We start from the raw sequence: 23,911 nt of genomic DNA, 5'->3' as shown, positions 1-23,911 counted from the left end.
AAGGTTGTATTATACAAAGAAAAAGAAAAAGAAAAAGAGGGATATATTATTGTTAAATAGCTTTTAAAATGGAGTCCAAGTCCTAATCCATGCTAACAGATGATCCTAAACTACCTATCAAACATTCATCTAGCTTTTTAATAATTATAATTATGCAAAATACACAGTTGTAAAAAAATATCTCTTTTTATAATAAAAATGAACATTCAATTGATTAAAGACACTGTACATTGGCTTTTAACTCTATAGAAGTCAACACTGCTCATTCAAACCATTTTTTACTCTCTTTTAAATTCATTCAAGTAATATATTGAAGGGTCGTAGGTTACCCAAATTTAAGGACTCCTCTGAATCTCAGTTGGATGGGTGATTCAGCCATCTTGAGTGGTAATGTGACATTATTTAGTGATATTACTTTATGTAAGAAATTTATATGAATATCATTTTGTCAACATGCTATAAGAACAAAAATTTCACCCAAAATGATAAGTCTATTAATATGGTCTTACTATCAATGAAAATTCATAATTACTATTCTAAAAATATACACAACCACTTTTGAATGACATTATTGTAAGTGATATACTGATTTTAAATCCAAACTAGGACTAGTGATCATATTGTTGAGTAGAGAGAATATTTGAGACTGACCTTTGTGGATGGATGGATGGATGGATGGATCTCTACCTAATTAGATCCATTTAGATGTGTAAGTCATCTACTCCTATAATTGGTAGTATAAGCCAAAAGTCACGGTGGTAGGTGGAGAAAAGGCAATCAGCCAACTACTCATAGAAGATGAATCAAGACCATGAGTGTAGGGCAGGGCCTGGCCTGGAAGAAGAGTAGTAGAAACTACTTCCCAACCAATCATCCAGAGCACTTCTTTCTTTCTTTCTTTCTTTTTTTATTTACTTCCAAAAATAGCAAGCCCAAGCAAATGCAACAACTTCAACTACCACTGTCCATCAACTGATACGTCAAGTCAAGGCTTTTTTGGTGTTAAATTAATGTTCTTGCTGACTAAATTGTAATAATAATATTAATTGATATGAAGATAACTTTTTAATGAATGTAAGGATCTTGTGGTGAATATTCTCAAGGAGATGAAGTTTCACATCACTCTCTTTTAACCTACTACTACTACTACTACTAATAATAATAATAATTTGATTTTGTATTTTCTATTTTTAAAAACTCCAAGTCCTTGCTTTTCTTTCATATTATTATTAAGAAGAAAAAAAGATTGCTTTTGCTCTCATATGATAATGAAAGGGTTCTGATTCTTGGCCAAATCCCAAATGTCAATGGAATCAAGTCAATTTCCTTACTGTTTTTGATCCACACCCACTAAATAATAATTTTAAATTAGCTTTGATATCACTCTAAGACACATTTGGCCCTAGTCAAAAATCTAAGTTAAAAAAGAACTCTTATTCGATGGACTAAGACTATGGATTTGTGAATTGAATTATGAAAACCATATAACATTAACATCACATGTTAATACTTAATTTTTGTTCTGACTAGTAATTTAAATTCTTAAATCACTCAATAAGAAGTTCATTAACAAAATGCAATTTGAAACTTTCGTTACTTCAAAATTCTCCAACAATCCCCTACAAAATTTCAAATCTGAAAAATCAGGAAAAGGAAAGGAAAAACACACACATACATATAATTGGACATTTGTACATCAATGGGAATCTGAAGTAACTGCTCAGTGAAGTTAACAATGCCTAAACCCAAAGTGGTTAACAATACATATGAGACCAACATGGCCTAACCGTAGCAGAGGGCAAATATACATACATATTAGATGAGTTCAAATGCTTTTGATTGTGAAGTGGTAGCAGCATTACGTAAGTGGACAGTTTGTCTCTCTCGATGCTGTTTTGAAGACTGAGCTGAGGATGTATGATAAGGGGTTCTACTTGAGCGAGCAAGTATCAAGAAATCATAATATGGATTCCAATTGCTTCATTTCTGGGTCCAAATTTTCAGGTGTTATATCTTCATCTTCTGGGAGCCTATATGCATCGGCAATAGCCTTCCCTTTGTCTAGCACCTCAGAAGGAACAGTTCGGAGGAGGCTGTCGAAAAAAGACACTTAACTTTAGGTAGCTTTCCTATCCAAATATATAATCTTCAGTTATATGATACACAGCGGAGACGAAGATGCTTATGAAACCTGAAAAAAACGAAACAATTGTGATCTGTACTAGAACAAGATCAATTTATTAAGTGATTTACCTGTCCAATGCATCAATAGCAGTACCAATCTTAGTCTTCATTGACTCAACTGAGGCTTCTCCATCATTTCTTGATGCACGCAGGAGCAAAGAATCAAGTTCCTCCAAAGCCCTTCAACAATACGTAAATGAATAATAATCACTGGTTTGACAGGAATAATGAAACTTCTTAGCATGCAAATATTACAGTATTCAACTGGCTCATTTAGCTTGGATAGTTTCTCTATTCCACAGGACATAGTCCAAATTTGTATCATGCAACGGATAATGTTCCTTTTGCAATTGAAAACGTAACCTAGAAAAGGAAATACAGCTGTAGCGTGATCATTTTCATGGGTCGATTTAAAAAAATTTAATTTCAAGTTCTCTGTGCTGCAAAATTTTGAAGCGCACACTTGGCTCTGGCTCAATTACCCTGAAGTTATCTAAAACTGAAACAAGCTTATCGCATAGTTTAGCAGCCTTGACCTAAATTACTCATTCAAATACATCAAATAATATGTCTTTCCCAAAGACAACCCAGAGTATACAGAGATAGAGAAAATGTCTAATACTTTTAGTTTCAAATTTTCAACTTGGTTGCATTTCAAATCAGCAGATTTCAATTTCAAAATACAAAATGGAGGAGAGTTGGCCATTGGAGTAGCATTGGAGGGGTGGATCCAAGATACTTGAGGAGGGGGAGAGTATATGCTGCTAGTAGGATCTTCATAGTTATAACTTCTATAGAACTTCTCTAAAATCAAGAGGCAAGCTATAACTGTAAAATATTTAAACAAAAACAAATTCATTCTAAATCTATAAATGCACACAACCTTTCTGTTGTCATTGTTATCCCTGAATCAGTGGACGATATACTACCTGAGACATTGGTCAACACTCTGGAAAGCAGTTTTTCCATTGCCACTGTCAACTGCATATTGAGCTACCTGTAGCTTCAAGGAAATTAGAAGAATTATAGCAACTAATACACAAAAAGTTGGGATGGGGCAAATGATAACAATTTTGAATAATTTCAATCAATATAGCAGACTCCATTGAAACCATTTAATATGACAGGTTGTTGAAAAAATTCAGCTATTTGGAACAAATGAGAATCATCATCATCAAGGTATCCTGGAGTATCTTAAGTTTCTTAAGTATGCTTTATATCAATTGGAGGACTTACCAGCCAAAAAAAATTGATTTAACTCATTTGGAGCTATTTTTCTAATAGAGTAACAACAAGACTCACAACATTTATCACTCAGGTATAGACTTATAACTGAAAAAGACTCATTTATATGAAAATTATATATTGAATGTTCCGACAAAGATACTTCAAAACTCTGATAGTGAGCTTTTCTCCTTGATTAGATGACTTTTTTTGTGATTCTTTTCATCCACCAACTTTGTTTTTCCTTTATAACTGTTCATTTTAAAACCATATTGTAGCTGAAATACCAAGCTATCGATCAAGATTCCAGCATAGTTTCTTGTGCCAATCCAAGTTCCCTGAATTAGTCCTTGTCTAGTTTTGGAGACTAAAGGATACCTTAGATATCATAATTGCTATCAGCAAGAGAGTAGAGCTCTTGAAGATTTCTGTTTTGCTGAATTGATAAAAGACCCATACAATTCTGTTACCAAAGACGGAATAAGCAGGGGCAGAATAGTGATAAGGGAAAGGGAGAAAGCAACAAAAGCGATTAAAGGGCATTATGGGGAGAGCAAGCAGGTGGCATGTGCATACAATGGATTCTGTTAGAGGAGCATAGCTGGAGCAACATATAAATAGGGAAGATAGTAGAATAGAAAGGCATTCAGAAGTAAGGGAGATATTGGGAGTGTGTGGACCTCTCGAAAGCCCATTTTCCTTTCATTTACTTAATTTTTCAGTGTAATTCTCTCCATTTTTCAGTAAACCAAGGTAGATTATCTTCAATAATCTATCATTTGGTATCAGAGCAACAAAATTGATCCTCGTGGTGAACCTTAGTGATAGAGTAAGGGACCTGGAAGGGCGGATAGATGGGTTGTACAGTGGGTTAGACTCACTGAAGTCGGAAGTGCAGAAGGTGAGTGGAATTGACAAAAATATGGCCACGCTGATGGATCAATTCACTCTCCTGATGGATCAATTCACTCTCCTGATGGCGCATTGGGATGAACAAGAGCGAGGGAGAAAAGGGAAGCAGGAGGGGATGGAGCTGCCGCAAGGTTCCTCTTCGTTCATGGAGGGAACGCCAGAAGTGAGAATGGGCAGAGGCGATGGGGATGATAGAGTTCAAGGGGCAGGAAGGTCCGATTACAAGGGGAGGCGCCTGGAAATGCCGATCTTCGAGGGAGAAGATCCAGATGGTTGGATTTTCAGGGCTAAAAGGTATTTAATCGTCAATTAGTTGACGGAGCTGGAGAAGTTGGAATCTGCAACCCTCTGTTTTAATGGGCCAACGCTCGCATGGTTCCAATGGGAACAAAGGCGGAGGCGGGTACGAAGTTGGGAAGAACTGAAGGTGATGCTAAGAAGCCGATTTAGGTTCACGCATGAGGGGACCCTGGAGGAGAGATTCCTTGCCCTTAGGCAGTGGGGATCAGTTAGAGAGTACCGCATTTGCTTTGAGACATTGGCTTCACCTTTGGAAGGCATACCGGAGGCCTTGTTGGAGGGCCAATTCATCAATGGGTTGAAGCCGGAAATCAGAGCGGAACTGAGAATGCTAAGGCCGAATGGATTGGATCAACTCATGGAAGTGGCCCAACGAATTGAGGAGAAATATGGTAGTCAGGGGAGGCTCCTTCGGAAGTGGTCAAAACAGGGGAACGACTCAGTTCAACCCATTTCCAAACCACCACTGATCGGTGAGCATGGTTGCCCCACCAGCATCGCTAAAGCCAGCAACAACCAATGCGGTTGTGCTGCACCGGAATCCCGTAAGCGGAGTAATCCACCTTTCACGACACTGAGTGAGGCAGATTTGAAGGCCAAACGGGAGAAGAGGTTGTGCTTTAGATGTGATGAGAAGTATTCTATTGGGCATCGCTGCAAAAACAAGGAGTTACAAGTCATGGTGATTTATGATGAAGAGAAGGAAGAGCTGGGGGTAGAAGAGGAGACGGAAGGAGGGGGTGAATGGGAGGTGCAGGAGAGGCTAAGGGAGAGATGATAGAATTGTCTATGAATTCAGTGGTGGGGCTTACCCCACCCCAAACCATGAAGATGCGAGGGCAGATTGCTGGCCACGAGGTCGTAGTACTTGTAGACAGCGGGGCTACGCATAATTTCATTGCAGCTGAGCTGGTACAAACACTGGGACTGCCAAGGTCAGAGACGGCGGGCTATAGAGTGATCATGGGAAAGGGGATTGCTATGCAAGGTGCCGGAATCTATAAGGGGGTGCTTCTTTCTCTTCAAAACTTGGAGATAACTGAGGACTTTCTTCCTTTGGAGCTGGGCAGCTCGGATGTCATCCTAGGAATGAAATGGTTGGCAAACTTGGGCAAGGTACAAGTTGATTGGAAGTCCCTAACTATGAGATTCAATGCAGGAGGACTGATGGTCACGTTGCAAGGGGATCCAAGTTTAAGCAAAACCCTTGTCACCTTGAAGGCCATGATGAAAGCACTAAAGGACAACGGGGAGGGTGTGCTTCTTGAATTAGGGTGTCTTTCAGCGGATTGTGGGGAGTTCACTGCTGTCACATAGGGTGGTATCCAGCAAGTGTTGGCTGAGTTCGGTGAAGTATTTAATGATCCAGGAGGGCTGCCACCAAGAAGGACACGAGAACATGCTATCAACTTACAGCCGGGAGCTACCCCAGTAAGCGTGAGGCCCTATTGCTACCCCTATGTTCAAAAAAATGAAATTGAGAGGCTAGTACGAGAAATGCTTGCTGCCGGGATTATTAGACCTAGTATTAGTCCCTTTTCCAGCCCTGTTTTGTTGGTAAAAAAGAAGGATGGGGGATGGAGATTTTGTGTAGATTACCGAGCCCTGAATAAAGTAACGGTGCTGGATAAATTTCCTATTCCAGTGATTGATGAGTTGTTAGATGAACTGCATGGGGCCACGGTGTTTTCAAAGATGGACTTGAAGGCTGGATACCACCAGATTAGAGTTAAGGAAGAAGATGTGCCGAAGATGGCATTCCATACTCACGAGGGGCACTACAAGTTTCTGGTCATGCCCTTCGGGCTGACCAATGCACCGGCAACATTTTAGTCCCTCATGAATGAGATCTTCAAAGGTCAGTTGAGACGATCCGTGTTGGTTTTTTTTTTTATGATATTTTGGTATTTAGCAAGGACTTGGGGGCACATGAGCAGCATTTGAAAGAGGTGTTGAAGGTGTTGGCTGCAAACCAACTCTATGCAAACAGAAAAAAGTGTCAGTTTGGGTAGCGGAAAGTGGAGTATTTGGGCCATGTCATCTCACATGAAGGGGTGGCTGCTGACCAGCCCAAAAGTTAAGGCCATGCTTGAGTGGCCAAGGCCGGGGTCAATAAAAGAATTATGAGGGTTTTTGGGACTGACAGGGTTCTATAGGCGGTTTGTGAAAGATTATGGGAAGTTAGCGTGGCCTCTCACAGAAAAACTACGAAAGAATGGGTTCGGTTGGGATGAAACAGCAGAGAAAGCCTTCCAGCAATTGAAGGAAGCTATGACCTCCTTACCAGTGCTGGCATTACCAGATTTCACTAAATGGTTTGAGGTGGAAACGGATGAGTCCGGATCAAGTTTAGGGGCTATATGATACAAGAGCATCGCCCCATTGCTTTTTACAGCCATGCACTTAATCCTAACGGCCACAACAAGTCGGTGTATGAGTGGGAGTTGATGGCAATAGTGTTTGCAGTCCAAAAATGGAGGCACTATTTATTGGGCCGAAAGTTTATCATACGCACTGATCAGAGGAGCTTGAAGTTTCTCATGGAGTAAAGATTGGTGAGTCCCAAACACCAAAAATGATTGCTGAAACTGATGTGCTATCAGTTTGACATCCAATATCGGCCCGAGTGGGAGAACAAGGCAACAGATGCCCTCTCTAGGATCAATCACTCAGCTAGTCTTTTTGCAATAACAGTTCCTAAGGTTATTCAACTTGAACAGCTGGCTAAGGAAGTGAAGGCAGATGTGGAATTGCAGAAATTGATCCAAGAAATACAGCGGGATCTGTCGGCCAAGCCTGACTATCAGTGGGCCAATAATCAACTCTTATTCAAGGGCAGATTATACTTGCCTAAGGGATCGACTTTGATTCCTACATTGCTCCAAGAGGGGCATGATGGGAGTTCGGGTGGACATTCAAGGTTCTTGAAGACATACAAGGGGATAGCAGCGAATGTATATTGAGTTGGAATGAAGGGGGATATCCATCGCTATGTGAACCAATGTGCCATCTGCCAGCAACACAAATACCAAGCCTTACCACCGGGAGGCCTTTTGCAGCCACTCCCTATTCCAAGTCAGGTATGGGAAGATATAGCTATGGATTTTATTGAAGGCTTGCCTAGATCTGGAAATATGGACACTATATTGGTCGTGGTGGATAGATTGAGCAAATATGGACATTTCATAGGACTCAAACACTGTTTTACTGCTAGCAATGTGGCTGCGATTTTTGTGGAGGTGATACGCCTACACGCGGTGCCTCAATCTATTGTGTCAAGTAGGGACAAGGTCTTCATGAGCCATTTTTGGGAAGAATTATTTCACCTCCAGGGCACGAAGCTATGCAAAAGTACAGCTTACCACCCCTAATCGAATGGGCAGACGGAATAACTAAACCAGACACTAAAAACCTATCCGTGATTCTTTGCATCAAGAAAACCAAAGGCTTGGTTCAGCTGGCTACCATGGGTAGAGTTATGGTACAACACTTCTTACCACACGGCTTCCAAACTTACTCCCTTCCAGGTGGTTTATGGACAGGAGCCACCGGGGTTATTGCGGTTCGAAGGGGGTTCTACCCCGGTGTCGACAGTGGAGCAGTAGCTGGTTGCAAGGGATTAGATGTTGGATGAATTGAAGGTTCAATTGCAGCGGGCTCAAGCTCAGATGAAAGCAAGGGCAGATGGGAAAAGGCGGGATGTTCAGTTTGAAGTGGGAGACATGGTTTACTTGAAGATCAGACCCTATCGCCGCAAGTCGCTGGCTACATGTCTTAATAAGAAGCTAGCACGTCGATTTTATGGCCCATTCGCTGTGGAGAAGAAGGTTGGGCAAGTCACTTACAAGCTGTCCTTGCCTGCGACTTGCAGCATTCATCCCATCTTCCATGTTTCCCAATGACGCAAGGCCAACGGTATGCTTACCGCCCTAACTGATATACCTAGCCAACTCAGTGAAGAACTAGAGATGTTAGTAGAACCGGAGGCAGTTATTGGAGTAAGGCCGGGAATGGGTAAGAACCTAAGAGGCTTGGATGTACTCATTCAGTGGAAAGGGATGCCACCTTTGGAAGCCACCTGGGAACCCTATGACATGCTCTAGCAACAATTTCCTGATTTCCACCTTGAGGACAAGGTGAGTTCTATGGGGGGAGGCATTGATAGAAGACCCATACAATTCCATTACCAAAGACGGAATAAGCTGGGGCAGAATAGTGATAAGGGAAAGGGAGAAAGCAACAAAAACGGTTAAAGGGCATTATAGGGAGAGCAAGCAAGTGGCATGTGCGTACAACGGATTCTGTTAGAGGAGCATAGCTGGAGCAACATATAAATAGGGAAGATAGTAGAATAGAAAGGCATTCAGAAGTAAGGGAGATATTGGGAGAGTGTGGACCTCTCAAAAGTCCATTTTCCTTTCATTTACTTAATTGTCTAGTGTAATTCTCTCCATTTTTCAGTAAACCAAGGTAGATTATCTTCAATAATCTATCATTTTGCTGAATGGGATAGATTTTACTCTTTTGGGTTATCTCTAGCTTTGATGACAGCTGAATATGACTACGGTAAAATCTTCCATGAAGTCAATGCTTTATATGTTAAGCAATATGCACAGATGACACGAAGTACTAAACTGACAATCACCTTCTACGGTTCTACCCTATCCACCAGCATTGCCAAATAACCATTATATCAGTTGAAGGACACCACATAAAACCATTACTGTTCTCTTAGGACTAGCAAAGTGCATGTTCACTGAAGGCCGGGCATAAAAGGTCCAAATTAATTAATATTGTTCTGACCTTAATCAGGTGTAGTGGTAAGAGTCCTTGACTAAAACGTAAGATGAAATGAGATGTAGGGAAAAGAAAGATTATTACTGGAAGAAGACAGAATGAGGACATTTTATTAAATCCTCAACTCACAGCTCGAATATTAATGCGAAGAGAAGCAGCCGGACCAGACCGTAATAAATTCCGGCAGGAACCATATTGAGGTTGATCAGTTTCAAGAGTTTTTCCTGCATTGGATGGAAAACAAATGCAAGTTTCAATCCACCAACTTAGTTGCAACAAGAACACGTAAAAAAAAAAACCAATTATAAAAAATAAGCAATGCCATCTCCATCATGGATATATTAGTACAAAGCAAACTTGAGCACCAAATTGGACATGGCATTCTCAATTACAAATATGCAGCTGTATTACACCAAGAAATAAAAGAGATGTCAAAGGAAATGTAGAAAATTAAGTTTGTGAGTCGTAGATATCTTGTTTAGTAAAAGAGTTAGCTTGTTGATTTATTCCGATGTTAGTGGATGGTTACCAGCAAAAGAAAGAAAAAATGTCAGTAGATAGTTCATGCATTAATGGTTCCTTACTTTTATATTTTTATTGATAAGAGTTGTTTATTATGGTTTAGTGGATGGTTTATGCATTCTTGGTCTTTAGTTTTTGTAATAGTGGTATTCATGGTAGTGGAGATGTAGGAACTAATTTTGGGGAGTTAGTAGTGAATTTTTTCTATTTAAGGAGAATTTCAGAGTAATAAAGATATAGCACTTTTAGTCTTGCAATTCTTTGTTGTCTTTTTTCTATTTGATTGACGTTCTGCCTCTCTTGGTCTTGAAAGTAGAGAGAAAACTAGTTTGTTGTTTTTTCAGTTGTTCTGGATGCTGGTTTTATCACCTGGTATCAAAGCTTGTATAAAATTTTCCATTTGAAGCACATAATCAGAAATGACAGTCAGCAACAATCCTTTGCAGCCTACAGTTTCACTTTTCCAATAAAGTAGATATGTTATATGGAGCATAAAGATGACAACAAAGTTCTTCTCCCAAGACTTGTGGGACTTGATGGAGAGAGGCTATATATGGAAGCTGGCCTTTCAGTTGAAGCATTGCGGGATATTTAAAAAAGGGTGCAAAGACACTATTTCTCATCCAGCAAGCTGTGGGCAATTTTTTCACATATTTCAGCTGCAGCAAAATCAGAAGAAGCTTGAGATGTTTTGAAAAAAGGGTATCAAAGTAATGCCAAGACTTTTCAAAGCATGTTCATGAAAGATAGTGAACCTAGACTATTTTCTTATGAGACAAAAGCACTGCTTATATTGTAAGAATTGTAAAATTGTACTAGGAGAATGCCTAACCACTCAATATAAGCTTCTGGTACTTGATGTTCATATAAAAAATGAAAAAAAAAATGATGCAAAACAAAGCCCAAGAATCATATGGTAGGATTTAAAAGGTGAAAAACAAATTATTTTTAAGAAAAACACTGTGGCAAAAGAGATTGGACTGTCAAAAAAGAGGCTAACCAAATGTCAATTGAGATAGTTATTGCTATTTGAAATACAACCAAAAAGGGCCCTAAGAGAATCAAATGAAAACGCTCCAAACCAGAAAGTGTCTTGGTTCTGGAATGTAGAGAAACAAGAAAAAATCAAAACCTCAAGAACTTTGGTACAAACTTCACATACATGTTGTAATGAAGAAAACCTAAAGAGATATCTTGGCAAAGAAAGAACCAAATAAAGCATTTAGTGAAGCAAAGTCAGAAGTTCATGAAAATTTGTTTGCATGTTGTTGTTGTTGTTGTTGTTGTTGTTGTTGACATGAGAAAGATGGGGAAAGATATATATATATATATATAAGTTAGCAGGGGAAATGAAAACATGAGATTTGAGCCAAGTAAAATGCATAAAATACAAACTTAAGTTTCTACTTTATAGATGTATTTATAGATGTTTTAGAGACAAGTATTATATTTGTCCATCTTAGTAATTATAAAGAAGATAAAAATTACATATTTTACAGATGTATTTATCACAAAGTAAAGCAAGCATAGAAAATGATAAATAGTTAAGCAGTTAGACTAGAAAATATCCAAATAAAAATGTGGAAATGCATGGGAAAAGAGGGCCTTCTTGGTAAACAAATTTATACAATGTGATTTTTTAAATAAAAAAGGATGTCAAAGGAGGGGAGAAATAGCATATTAGTGCCTATTTATAAGAATAAAGGAGCTATTCAAAGTTGTGAAAATCATAGAGAAACCAAGTAAGGCCGCTATGAAATTTTGGGTGAGAGTAATTGAGTAAAGGTTAAGGAGGGAAACCAAGTGTCACGTACTTTGGCTATTAGGCCTTATGAATAAAGTAGTATATTGCATAGCTGGAGGAGTGTTCTAGCATGGCAAGTGGTGCAAGTTGTATTAGATGGTCACGTGGTGCAAGTTGTATTAGATGGGTAACCGCTTTGGTGCCCAATCTGTTGCTGAGGATCAATATAAAATAACTACTGACCCAGCCATACCAAAGCATGAAAGATCAATCAAAGAATTCAAGCTATCTCTCTCTCTCTCTCTCTCTCTCTCAAATCTTCCCTCTCAATTCTCTAATTCTACCCCTCTCCCTCTCACTTTTCCCACCAAATTCATTCTCAAATAACGGAAAATTCTCCTGTCAGATCTAGAATCTGACATTTTGGTATCAGAGCAAGTTCCTAGCCAGTGAACACTCAAGCAATAAGATACCATGGCCGACAGTACCCGCATGAAGCAAATGGTGTCACAATTGCAACAAGTGACAGCAATAAGATACTGTGGCCGACGGTACCTGCGTGAAGCAAATGGAGTCACAGTTGCAACAAGTGACAACAATGGTGGTGGAGATGCAGAACTAAGTGGGATCCATAGAAGAGATGATCGGATCGACAGTAGACAGGAAGTTGGAATTAGTTGCGGAGAGATTGCGAGATGATATGCACGATCACATACGGGAGGAAATGCGAGAGCAAGGCAACACATTGCGCGATTAATTGCAACAATTTATGCTCATGTTTTCCAGCCAAAATCAGGTAAAAATCTTGCCTAATTTTCCCCCTAGAGATAGGCTAGAACCAATCCTACCTAGAATTGGAACCAATAACCGAAGTGCTAGATCATCAGAATTTGAGGTGAATCCGACTACGATGGGAGAAAACGTAGTTGAAAGGAGCCAGGAGACACAAACTACACCATATCAATCGCGTTTTCCTGTATCAAAACTAGAATTACTTGTATTCGAGGGACAAAAGCCTCGATGGTGGGTAAGGTGAGAAACTAGTTAGCATCCACCAGGTAGCTAAAAACCAGATAGTGGCCCTGGCATCGACCTAACTCAATGATGTTGGTGATGTGTGATTCCAGGGATGGTCCAAGGTTAGGGATAACTATAATTGGGATGGTTTTACCAAGGGGTTATGTGGAAGGTTCTGTGAACAGGGCATGATGGACATAGTGGAGGAATTTAATAGGTTGAAACAAGAGGGAACAATACAAGAATACCAACTGAAATTTGAAGAGTTGAAATCCCTCATGTTGTGCTGAAATCCTTATATGACAGAAGAGTAATTTGTATCAAGTTTTGTAGGGGGATTGAGTGACGAGCTTCGATCAGCAATAAAGATGTTGAAATCAAAGACTATTTAAGAGGCAGCAGAGGGGGCCTCTTTACAAGACTTAACAGAGGGGACAAAATAAAGGAAGGAATCAAGGGCCAATACAATCTAGTGGGAAGATACAGGGAAAGGAATTCCTGAAGGCAAGAACAGGAACTCGATACCAAGTAACCCCATCATCCACCCCAACCTTGCAATAGAGGGACAAACTCATAAAGTAGAGGAGACAAGCAAGATTGTGTTTTGGATGTGGGGATAAGTACTCTCCCAAACATCAATGCAAAAAGCAGTTGCTTCTACTGGAAGGGGAAGAAGATGAAGGTCTAGCAATAGTGGAGGGTTAATTATATCAATTATCACTCAACTTTGCATTCTGTTACTATTTGGTCACTAAACTTTGAAATGTTACCTGTTAGTCACTAATATTTCAAAACTGTTACTGCTTAGTCACTGAACTTTAAAATATTACCTGCTAGTCATTAATATCTCAAAATCGTTTTTTACCCGTCACTCGTTAGTCACTGAACTTTACGTTCACAAGTGATGGATGAAAAACAGTTTTGAAATATTAGTGACTAACAGGTAACATTTTAAAGTTTAGTGACTAAGCAGTAACAGTTTTGAAATATTAGTGACTAACAGGTAACATTTCAAAGTTCAATGACCAAACAATAATAGAATGCAAAGTTGAGTGATTATTGGTGTAATTAACCCCAATAGTGGAAGAATTGGAAGAAGAAAATGGAGCAATATCCTTACATGTGATCAAGGGAATAGCCAGTAGTAAGATAATCAAAGTAGAGGGAAAAGTGTTGAATAGCACCCTAATGGTTTTGATTGACAGTGGGAGCACCCACAGTTTCATTGATGAAGGAACGACTAAGAAGATGAAGTGCCAGCTAGCGAGTACACAACCACTATCAGTCACCTTGGCGAATGGGAATAAGGTGGTGAGCAAATCCGCTTGTTTGGGTTTCTACTGGGAAATGTAGGGGGGAAGTCTTCAAAGTTGATTTGAGGTTATTAAAACTTAGAGGCTGCCCACATAGTATTGGGGGTCGATTGGATGAAAGGAGTGAGCCCGATCAATTTTGATTTTAACAAGATGGAGGTATCTCTTGAAAAGAAAGGCAGGATGGTGGTCTTTCAGGGAAATATGGAGATGGGAACTTGTAATTTGATTAAAAGGAAGAAGTTGCAATAGCTGTTCAGGAAGAAAATATCCCAGGTGGCCCAATTGTTCTCAATTGAAACCAAGGGGGAAACTAAGCACCATGAGGAAGAAGAAGGGAAATGCACTATGGTTGACCACAGACAGCAGCCGACCTCATGGCGGGTACATGAATTGGCCCTACTTGATATATTACTGTTTGAATATTAGGACCTTTTTGTAGAACCTAAGTCACTACCCCCTGAGAGGTCTTTGGACCATTCCATACCCCTACAACCAAATGTTGATCCAATAAACATCCGATCCTACAATTACCCTCCCAAGCTTACATCTGAAATTGAAAAGATTATGAGAGACATGTTAAACCAATCCATGATTAGGCCTCGCCATAGCCCTTTTGCCTCTCTCGTCCTTTTGGTTAAAAAGAAATATGGGACATGGTGTTTTTGTGTTGATTATAAACAACTCAACGCCATCACCATCAAAGACAAGTTTCCAATCCCTATCATCAAAGACTTGCTAGATGAGCTCAAACATGCATCTGTATTCTCTAAATTGGACCTAAGGTATGGCTATCATCAGATTCGGATGAACCCACCTGATATACCAAAAACAGCCTTCAAGACATACCATGGCCACTATGAATTCACTGTGATGCCTTTTGGCCTAACCAACGCCCTAGCCACATTCCAAGCTCTCATGAACCATATATTTGAATCATACCTCAGAAAATTTGTATTAGTCTTCTTTGACAATATCCTAATCTATCCTTCATTTGACCAACACCTTGAGCATCTTAGGACTACTTTTGAGATCTTGAGATTCAATTAGTTGTACATCAAACGGTTAAAATGTGCCTTTGCACATAAACAAGTGGAATACCTTGGGCACATTATTTCCAAGGTAGGAGTTGGCACAGATCCTAAGAAGATTGAGGCGATAATTGCATGGCCTAAGCCCACCAACATCAAGGTACTAAGGGGATTCTTGGGGTTCACAGGCTATTATAGAAAATTTGTAAAGAATTATGAGCTGATTAGCAAGCCACTAACAAAACAATTGAAGAAGGATGGGTTCAAGTGGGACCACAAAGCAGAAGAGGCATTTGAACAGCTTAAGAAGGCAATGAGTGAGGTGCTTGTATTGGGATTACCAGACTTCAACAAACCTTTCACGTGGAGATAGATGCCAGCAACACAAGGGTAGGGGCAGCCCTATCACAGGATGACAAGCCATTGGCTTTCCTTATCCTTGCCCTAGCCCCAAGACACCAAGGGCTTAGCATCTATGATAAGGAGTTGATGGTAGTCCTAATAGCTGTGGATAAATGGCGGCATTACTTAGAAGGAGGACAATTCATCATCAAAATAGATCACGAAAGTCTCAAGTTTCTACTATAGCAGAGGTTGCATACCCACTTACAAAAGAAAGGGATAGCCAAATTAATGGGATTAGATTATGTGATACAATTCAGGAGAGGGAAGGAAAATGTGGCAGTAGACACATTGTCTCACTACAAGGAAGAAGGAATGACAGTTGCAATTACAACAGTAATACTGGATTGGTTCCAAGAAGTGACAGATAGCTATCAAAAAGGGGTGTGGGTAAAAGAGTTATTGGAGCAGTTGAGCATTGATGCTAGTAGCAGTCCAGACTATGCTTTGATCAATGGGTTGATAAGATACAAGGGCAAGCTGGTGATTGGGGATTGTGAGGTATTGAAGAACAAAATCCTTTAGTCATTGCATGGATCACCACTAAGAGGACACTCAGGCATACAAAATACTTATCGGAAGGTGAAGCAAGTTTTTTGTTGGCCACAACTGAAGAAGTGCACATGGGATTATGTGATGAATTGTGACGTTTGCAAACGATGCAAACATGAGACAGTGGCTCACCCAAGCCTCTTATAGCCCTCAGCCATTTCGGAGCATGCATGGACTAATGTGACCATGGATTTCATAGAAGGGTTACCAAAATCTGAAGGGAGGGATTGTATTCTGGTGGTGGTTGATCAATTTACTAAGTTTAGCCCTTTCTATGGCCTATCTCATCCTTTTATAGCACTGGAAGTTGCTAGATTTTTTTTAGATAATGAGGTGAAGTTGCATGGGGTACCACACTCCATAGTATCTAATAGAGACAAGGTGTTTACCAACCTATTTTGGAGAGAATTAGTACGATCTATGGGCACTAAACTACATATGCCCACCGCATATCACCGGGAGACAGAAGGTCAGTTGGAAAGGGTTAATCAGTGCTTAGAGTCCTACCTAAGATGTCTATGTTTCCTGCAGCCAAATAGATGGCATAAGTGGATATCAGTGGCTCAATGTTGGTACAATTCAAGTTACCACAATTCAATCAAAATGACGCTGTTTGAAGCCCTTTATGGATATAAACCAACCCTCTTACTAGCTATTGGGGGGCAATCCACAGTGGCAGCTATTGGGGTATATATACAACAAAGGCAGGATGTTCTACGATTGTTGAAGACAAAATTAGCTAAGGCACAAAATAGGATGAAGCAAATGGCAAATAAGAGGCGAAGTGAAAAGGAATTCTCAGTAGGGGAGGAAGTTTACATGAAATTGAGCCACCCACATCTTAGGGCCCTAACTTGCCAACCAATATCTAAATTGAGTCCCAAGTTCCATAGGCCCTTTCCAGTTCTTGCAAAGATACGACCAGTGGCCTATCGATTCCAATTACCTAAAGGATCACAAATCCATCCTGTATTTCACGCCTCCCTACTCAAGAAAGTTACTGGAACACAAGTAACCAGCCAAGCACTTCCTCCAATCCTCAGGGAGGAAATGGAACCAGTGATACCAACAACTATCCTAGACAAATAGGTTGCTTACAGGCAGGGAGCTCCTCTCACCCAAGTGCTTATTAAATGGTCTTCCCTCCACTTAGACAACAACACTTGGGAATACTTGCCAGATCTCCTAAGGTAGTTTCCCAACATTGCCAGCCTACTACACATTTCTTGAGAACAAGAAATGGCTAAAGGGGGGGAAAGGGGGGGGATGTCACGTACTTTGGCTATTAGGCCTTATGAATAAAATAGTATATTGCATAGCTAAAGGAATGTTCTAGCTTGGCAAGTGGTGCAAGTTGTATTAGATGGGTAACCACTTTGGCGCCTAATCTATTGTTGAGGATCAGTATAAAATGATATGACCTAGCAATACCAAAGCATGAAAGATCAATCAAAGAATTCAAATTCCCCCCCCCCCTCCCTCTCTCTCTCTCTCTCTCTCTCTCTCTCTCTCTCTCATCTTCCCTCTCAACTCTCTAGTTCTACCCCTCTCCCCCTCACTTTTCCTACCAAATTCATTCCCAAATAATGGAGAATTCTCTAATCAAATCTAGGATCTGACACAAAGGTCTTTCAAAACCAATTTGGTTTTATGCCTAATAGGTGAACAATGGAACCCATCAACTTATTAAGACATCTAATTGAAAGGTCTAAAGATAAACTAAAAGATTTGCAAATGGTATTTTATGGACTTGAAAAAAATCCTATGACAGAGCCCTCAGATAAGTGTCTTGGTTGTATGTTGTTTGTAGAGCTAATGAAGTACTCATTGTGTGCCTTTATGCAAAAGATCTCATTTATAATAGTAATGTGTTGGTTTGCTGTAAGTGTGTAAAAGTCTTAGGATTCATAAGTTTGAAATGAGGAATGAATTTTTTTTTTCTCAAAGAAAAGTGTGTAAACAATCTTCTTGAGAGGTTCATATTGAAAGAACAATTCTGAAGACTCCAAGAACAATAATAATGAATGATGGGGAAGAAAAGGTTGACGAGGTTATGTATAGGAGTTTGATAGGAAACTTGTTGTATGTTCTAGAGACTTGTTTTATGTTACAAACAACTAACTTGACATTTTGCAATCGGTTAGTCACCTATTACCATCAAGTACAAATTTCCCGTTCTAAGATTGGAAGATATTTTGGATATATTGGCTAGTTCTAGTTGGTTTTCCAAGACAGATTTGCGTAGTGGGTATCATCAGATTCTTAGCTGACCTGGAGATGAATGGAAAACTGCCTTTAAAACCTAGGATGGACTTTATGAATGGTTAGTTAAGCCCTTTGGCTTGTCCAATGCTCCTAGTACCTTCATGAGAATTATGACACAAGTACTCAAACCTTCCATAGGAAAATCCTTGGTAGTCTACTTTGATGACATCTTGATCTTTATCAAGTCCAAAATGAGTATCTAAACCACCTCAAACAAGTTTTCCTAACGCTTAGGTTTGCCAAATTGTATGTTAACCTTAAGAAGTGTTCCTTTCTACAACCTCAAGTGCTCTTCTTAGGCTTCATTATCTCTGCCAAGGGTGTAGCTATTGACCCTGAGAAAGTTCAAGCTATTAGAGAGTGGCCTAAACCTAGGATAGTGTTAGGGATTCATATTTTCCATAGCCTAGCTACTTTTTATAGGAAATTTATAAAGGGATTTAGTACTATCATGGCTCCAATTATAGATTGTTTGAAGAAAGGAGAGTTTTTGTGGCCTAGTCTAGCTGATAAACCTTTAAGGAAATCAAAGAAAGGGTGGCCACTACACCTGTCTTAGAACACCCTGATTTTAGAAAAGCTTTTCAGGTTGCTTGTGATGCATATGGCATTAGTGTTGGAGGTGTTAGCATTCTTTAGTAAGAAACTCAATGAAGCTAAACAAAAATATTCCACCTATGACAAAGAGTTCTTTGTTGTTGTGCAGTCTCTTCGCTATTAGAGGTACCATCTATTGCCACAAGAATTTGTTCTATGTTCTAATCATCAAGTATTAAGATACTTTAAGTCTCAAAAGAAGTTGAACTCTAGGCATGCTAAGTAAGGTAGAATTCCTTAATGAGTACACCTTTGTCCTTGAGCATTTTTATGGGGTTGACAACAAAGTAGTTGATGCCTTTAGCTGAATAGTTAGTCTTCTTCAAGTGATGAGTACAAAGGTTCTTGGTTTTGATAAGGTTAAGGACACTTACCCTAATTTCCAAAATTTTAGCTCTATTTACCTCAAGGTTAGTCAAGGTAATCATCGTCCCCTTGTTGATTTTGTCATTCATGATGGTTATCTTTTAAAGGAACTAAATTGTGCATTCCACGAACTTCATTTAGAGACTCTCATATGGGAAATGCATAAAGGGGGATTAGTTGGTCATTTTGGGAGATAAGACTATTGCACTTGTTGAGGATAGATTTTATTGGCCGTCTTTGAAAAGGGATGTCTCTAGAATTGTTTCATAGTGTTGCACATGTTAACTAGCTAAGACTAGGAAGAATAACATGGACTTGTACACTCATCTTCCTATCCCACATACCCCTTGGCAAGATGTGAGTATGGATTTCATTTTAGGTCTACCCAAGACTGTTAAGGAACATGACTCAATTCTAGTAGCAGTGGATAGGTTTTCTAAGATGGCACATTTTCTTCCTTATAGTAAGACAACATATGATTCCCATGTTGCTAAATTGCTCTTTAGATAAGTTGTTAAGTTGCATGGTTTGCCTTCTTCAATTGTATCTGGTAGAGATGCCAAATTTGTTAGTTATTTTTGGAAGACTCTATGGAAACTATTTGGAACAAGTTCAACATTCAATTTTTCCTTGCATCCCCAAACTAATGGACAAACTGAAGTTGTGAATCATAGTTTGGGAGACTTGCTTACATATCGAGAAGCTTGGAAATTGGGATTTGGTTTTGCCAAATGCTGAATTTGCTTATAACAACTCTGTTAATAAGTCCACTAGTAAAACTCATTTTGAGATTGTTCATGATTACTCACCTCGCACCCCTATTGATCTTATACCCTCACCCCATATGCCAAATTTTTGAGCCTGCTAAATATTTTGCCTAATACATCCAAGACTTACATGTTGAGATTAGAATGAAAATTGCAACGAGTAATGTTGACTATAAATTGGCTATGGATGTAAATCATAGGGCTTGAGAATTTAACAAAGGTGACTATGTCATGGTTCGTATTCGCCCCGAGCACTTCCCTAAGCATTCCTTCAAGAAACTACGTGCTCGAGCTAGTGGCCCCTTTCCTATCATTTGAAAACTTGAACCTAATGCTCATACACTTGACGTACCTAATAATATGAATATTAGTCTTGTTTTCAATGTGGAAGATGTAACTCCTTACCACAACATATTTGAGCCTCCTCTCTCTTGCCTACTAGTGTTCCTATAAGTCACTCGGTTCCTTATATCCCACACATACAGCAGCAAAAGGATGTTATTATGTCGTGCTTCATGATGAGATTGTGGTTTCTTATCATGGTGGTGGTTATCACCATTTTCTTGTCAAATGGAAAGATCAACCATATTCAAATAATAATTGTATCACTGAAGAGGATTTTCGAGTCCTAGATCCCGAGCTTTTGGAGTGGTACTAATAGTCCAACTCGTCGAAGCTAATTCTTTTCAATTAGGGGAGAATAATGAAGATCATGGAGACAAATATTTTGAGAAACAATATTGTTGGATCTTCAGTTTTCACAAATATTTTAGGCATAAAAGTAGAAATTGATATTGTTTTATTAGTTTCTTTATTTTAATTTATTTCCTAGTTTCTTTTAATTTCTTTTATTTCCTAAAATCCTAATTAGATTGGGATTACCTTTATAATAATAATTAGATTATATCAAGGAATCCTAGTTAGAATAGGTTTTTATCTATTAGTTATCTACAAATAATCCTATAGTGAAGTATTGAAGGACAAAATTTGATGAATAATATTGAATACTGATATTGGTTTTGAGTAGTTGGGATTACTCTTGTTTATTTGGTTTGGGTTCTGCATCACTAAGCAAGCTTCATTATGTTGTTGGAAGAAGAATTCTAAGATATGTAAAAGGAACAACCTCGTATGGAATTTGGTTTACTAAAACTAACAACTTATGTTGCATGATTTTTTTAGTGGCAATTGGGTAGGTTCAGTTGATAATTGAACAAGTATAAGCTATATTTTCTCTTTGGAATTAGGTGTTTTCTCTTGGTGAATCTGAAAAGCAACCACCAATTGCATTATCATCCTCAAAAGTTAAATATATGGCTATGACTGTAGCAGCTTGTAAAGCAACCAGGCTGAGAACAATACTGGAAGACATGAAGCTGAATCAGGTAGAAGCAACAACAATATATTATGATAATCAAACTACAATTGCAATGACAAAGAACTTAGTCTACCACAGCCACATAAGACACACAGAGACCCGAAATCACTTTGCAAGGGAGCTGGTAGAAAAGGAAGCATTTAGATGGCATATTGCAGTGCGACCTACTCTCTAAACCATTTCATTTGGGGGGGAAAATGTCTATCTAAGAGACATGCTGGGAGAGAGTTATAAATTCTGGCTTTAGTTGGGAAAGAGTTATAAAGAATTAGATTGTGATTTAGTCAAATGCCAGTGGATGCTCATGAACTAGTGGTTCCGTAGTTTTAGTTAAAATAGTTGTTCATGATTTAGTGTATGGTTTATGCATTAGTGGTTTGTTAAGTTGTACAATGGTCATGTTCATGGTCTAGTGGAGATGTAGGAGCTATTTTCCGGAGCTAGTAATGTGAATCTTATCTATTTAAGGGGCATTTAGAGTAATAAAGATATAGCATTTTTAGTCTTTCAATTCTTTATCTTTTCTATTTGACGAAGTGTTCTACCTCTTGGTCTTGAAACCATAGAGAAAAGGCTAGTTTGTCACATCGCAATTCCAACTTTTTTGGTGGTTGGTTTTATCAAGAAATACTAATCTTGTTGCACGTTACAACACAATTATAAGTGAACTTGTAATCAACTTTCCTTGGCCCAATAAGAGTGCTAGTTTGCTTAAAGATGAGTTTATATATTAATAGTAAAATGAAAATTATATATGAATGAGAATCAAACCACAAATTCTCACTATAATATAACCATATATTACATATATGGAGCATTAATTTAATGAATAAAAAAAATAGAACTGAAAATGCAATGAGAACTGAAATAACAGAAAACATGCCATGTCTAGCTATATATAGTTCCTAATTTGTGAACTTCTATTTTTTCGGTAAGTTTGATTATACTACTCCAGACCTAGTGAGGGAGCAATTGAGGTTCACAAGACCTGAACCCGAGACCTTAGGCTCACCACCTACAACTAGGATGGCCCATTGTATTGATCTATCCCATATTTGTTTTTCCACAACATTCTGTATTCCTAATTTATAAACTTCATCGATTACGAAAGAAGAAGAAAGCAATGGAGTTAACATTACCTAAGTCCTCAATTTGCAACTGCGTCAAAATAACAGCAGGCACATAAGCCTCGAGCGGATCAAGCTTCTTCCTAGCCAATACATCCGAAGAAAATAAGAATTCACAGAATTATAAATTACAGGAAAGCACGCACGCATTAGAAATTAGAAAACTATCGACTAATCGATAAAATCATGGGAAAATGCCGCAATATTAGCTCTCCGGTGGTCGAGTCGATTGCATAAACCGATGGCATAAATGAGTAATACTAGTGATTTACCTTTTGACGTACTTATCCAAGAAGCTGCCGGCAATGGCGGCGTCTGTGCACAGAGACACGGAGAGGGAAGAGAAGAAGGCAACCGAGATGGAGACCAATCTTCTACTGGTATTAGTAGTAGTATTTTCCGGCTTTCTCGGTGGAGCTGACGATGAAGCGCAGCAGCAGCAGCAGAAGGAAGGCTGTCGACGGGAGAAGATGATGGTATTGAATTGGGCAAAGTTGATGGGAGAGGCCATAGCCATTGCCCTTTCCCCACAATCCCAACACCGCCACCTTAGCGTTAACCCCCTCTCCTCATCTTATCCGTGGACAATGATTATTTCGAAATTGGAGGGACAAAACGGACATTTCACCGTCATGAAATCCGAATTCACCCTTGGAAAATTCTATTAGTAGCCACTTTTTTACCGTTGACAGCCACTTCCTAATATATCTAAAATACCCTTTTTTTTGAAAAATTATATTTACTCTTACTATTGCAGCCATTTTTTCCTTCAATTATCAATTAACTGCTCGACAATCATGGCGGTCCATTCACTCTAAAGACGATGCAGCAAAGAACAAAGAGTAGATGAAGATAAAAATAGAAGAACACATACACAAATAGACATATATGTATACATCCCTAAATACACACACATATATATATATGCACACATAGTGGAGTGCCATGGCGGCCATACCTGTCGACGGGGCCATGAAGGCCGCCCCTGAACCCTGGGGTTGGGAGGCGCCCATTTTTTGTTCTTGTTAATTGGTTCTACTTCTACTGCTATGCTATGCTGTGCTGCTTCATTCATTCATGCTTCCAATAAAGACATTTTTAGAAAGCTAGCTTTAATTGGGTGGTGGCAGTGGCGGAGCCACGTGTTGGCCAGTTGGGGCCTTAGCCCCAGCTGGTTTTTTTATTTTTTCAATTTTTTATATATATTAGTATGAATAATTATAATTTTTATAATTTGGCCAGGGAAGGCTCCAACTGGTTTTTTTATTTTTTCAATTTTTTATATATATTAGTATGAATAATTATAATTTTTATAATTTGGCCAGGGAATTTTTCAATTTTTTATATATATTAGTATGAATAATTATAATTTTTATAATTTGGCCAGGATTAAAATTAGCTCTCGACTCGAAC

At 38.9% G+C, this 23,911-nt stretch overlaps 1 protein-coding gene across 2 annotated transcripts; it reads right to left on the bottom strand.

The window, feature by feature from the left end:
* Positions 1-1,652: 1,652 nt before the first annotated feature.
* Positions 1,653-23,056, bottom strand: LOC127787218 (uncharacterized). 2 transcript variants are annotated; one of them, XM_052315146.1, is made up of 6 exons: positions 22,771-23,056; positions 22,511-22,581; positions 9,547-9,641; positions 3,114-3,181; positions 2,254-2,364; positions 1,653-2,093 (listed from the first exon to the last, which is right to left on the bottom strand). In XM_052315146.1, exons 1-6 carry the CDS (start codon positions 23,013-23,015, stop codon positions 1,958-1,960), a joined length of 726 nt encoding a protein of 241 aa, XP_052171106.1. In that variant the 5' UTR covers positions 23,016-23,056; the 3' UTR covers positions 1,653-1,957. The 2 variants fall into 2 exon arrangements, with proteins under 2 accessions (XP_052171106.1, XP_052171107.1); XM_052315147.1 differs by having other exon boundaries at positions 2,054-2,191.
* Between the last annotated feature and the right edge of the window lie 855 nt (positions 23,057-23,911).

Source organism: Diospyros lotus, chromosome 12 (assembly GCF_014633365.1).
Source record: "Diospyros lotus cultivar Yz01 chromosome 12, ASM1463336v1, whole genome shotgun sequence".
NCBI classification, from domain to species: domain Eukaryota; kingdom Viridiplantae; phylum Streptophyta; class Magnoliopsida; order Ericales; family Ebenaceae; genus Diospyros; species Diospyros lotus.
Note: the sequence above shows the minus strand (reverse complement) of the source record. Positions and strands in the feature narration are given on the sequence as shown.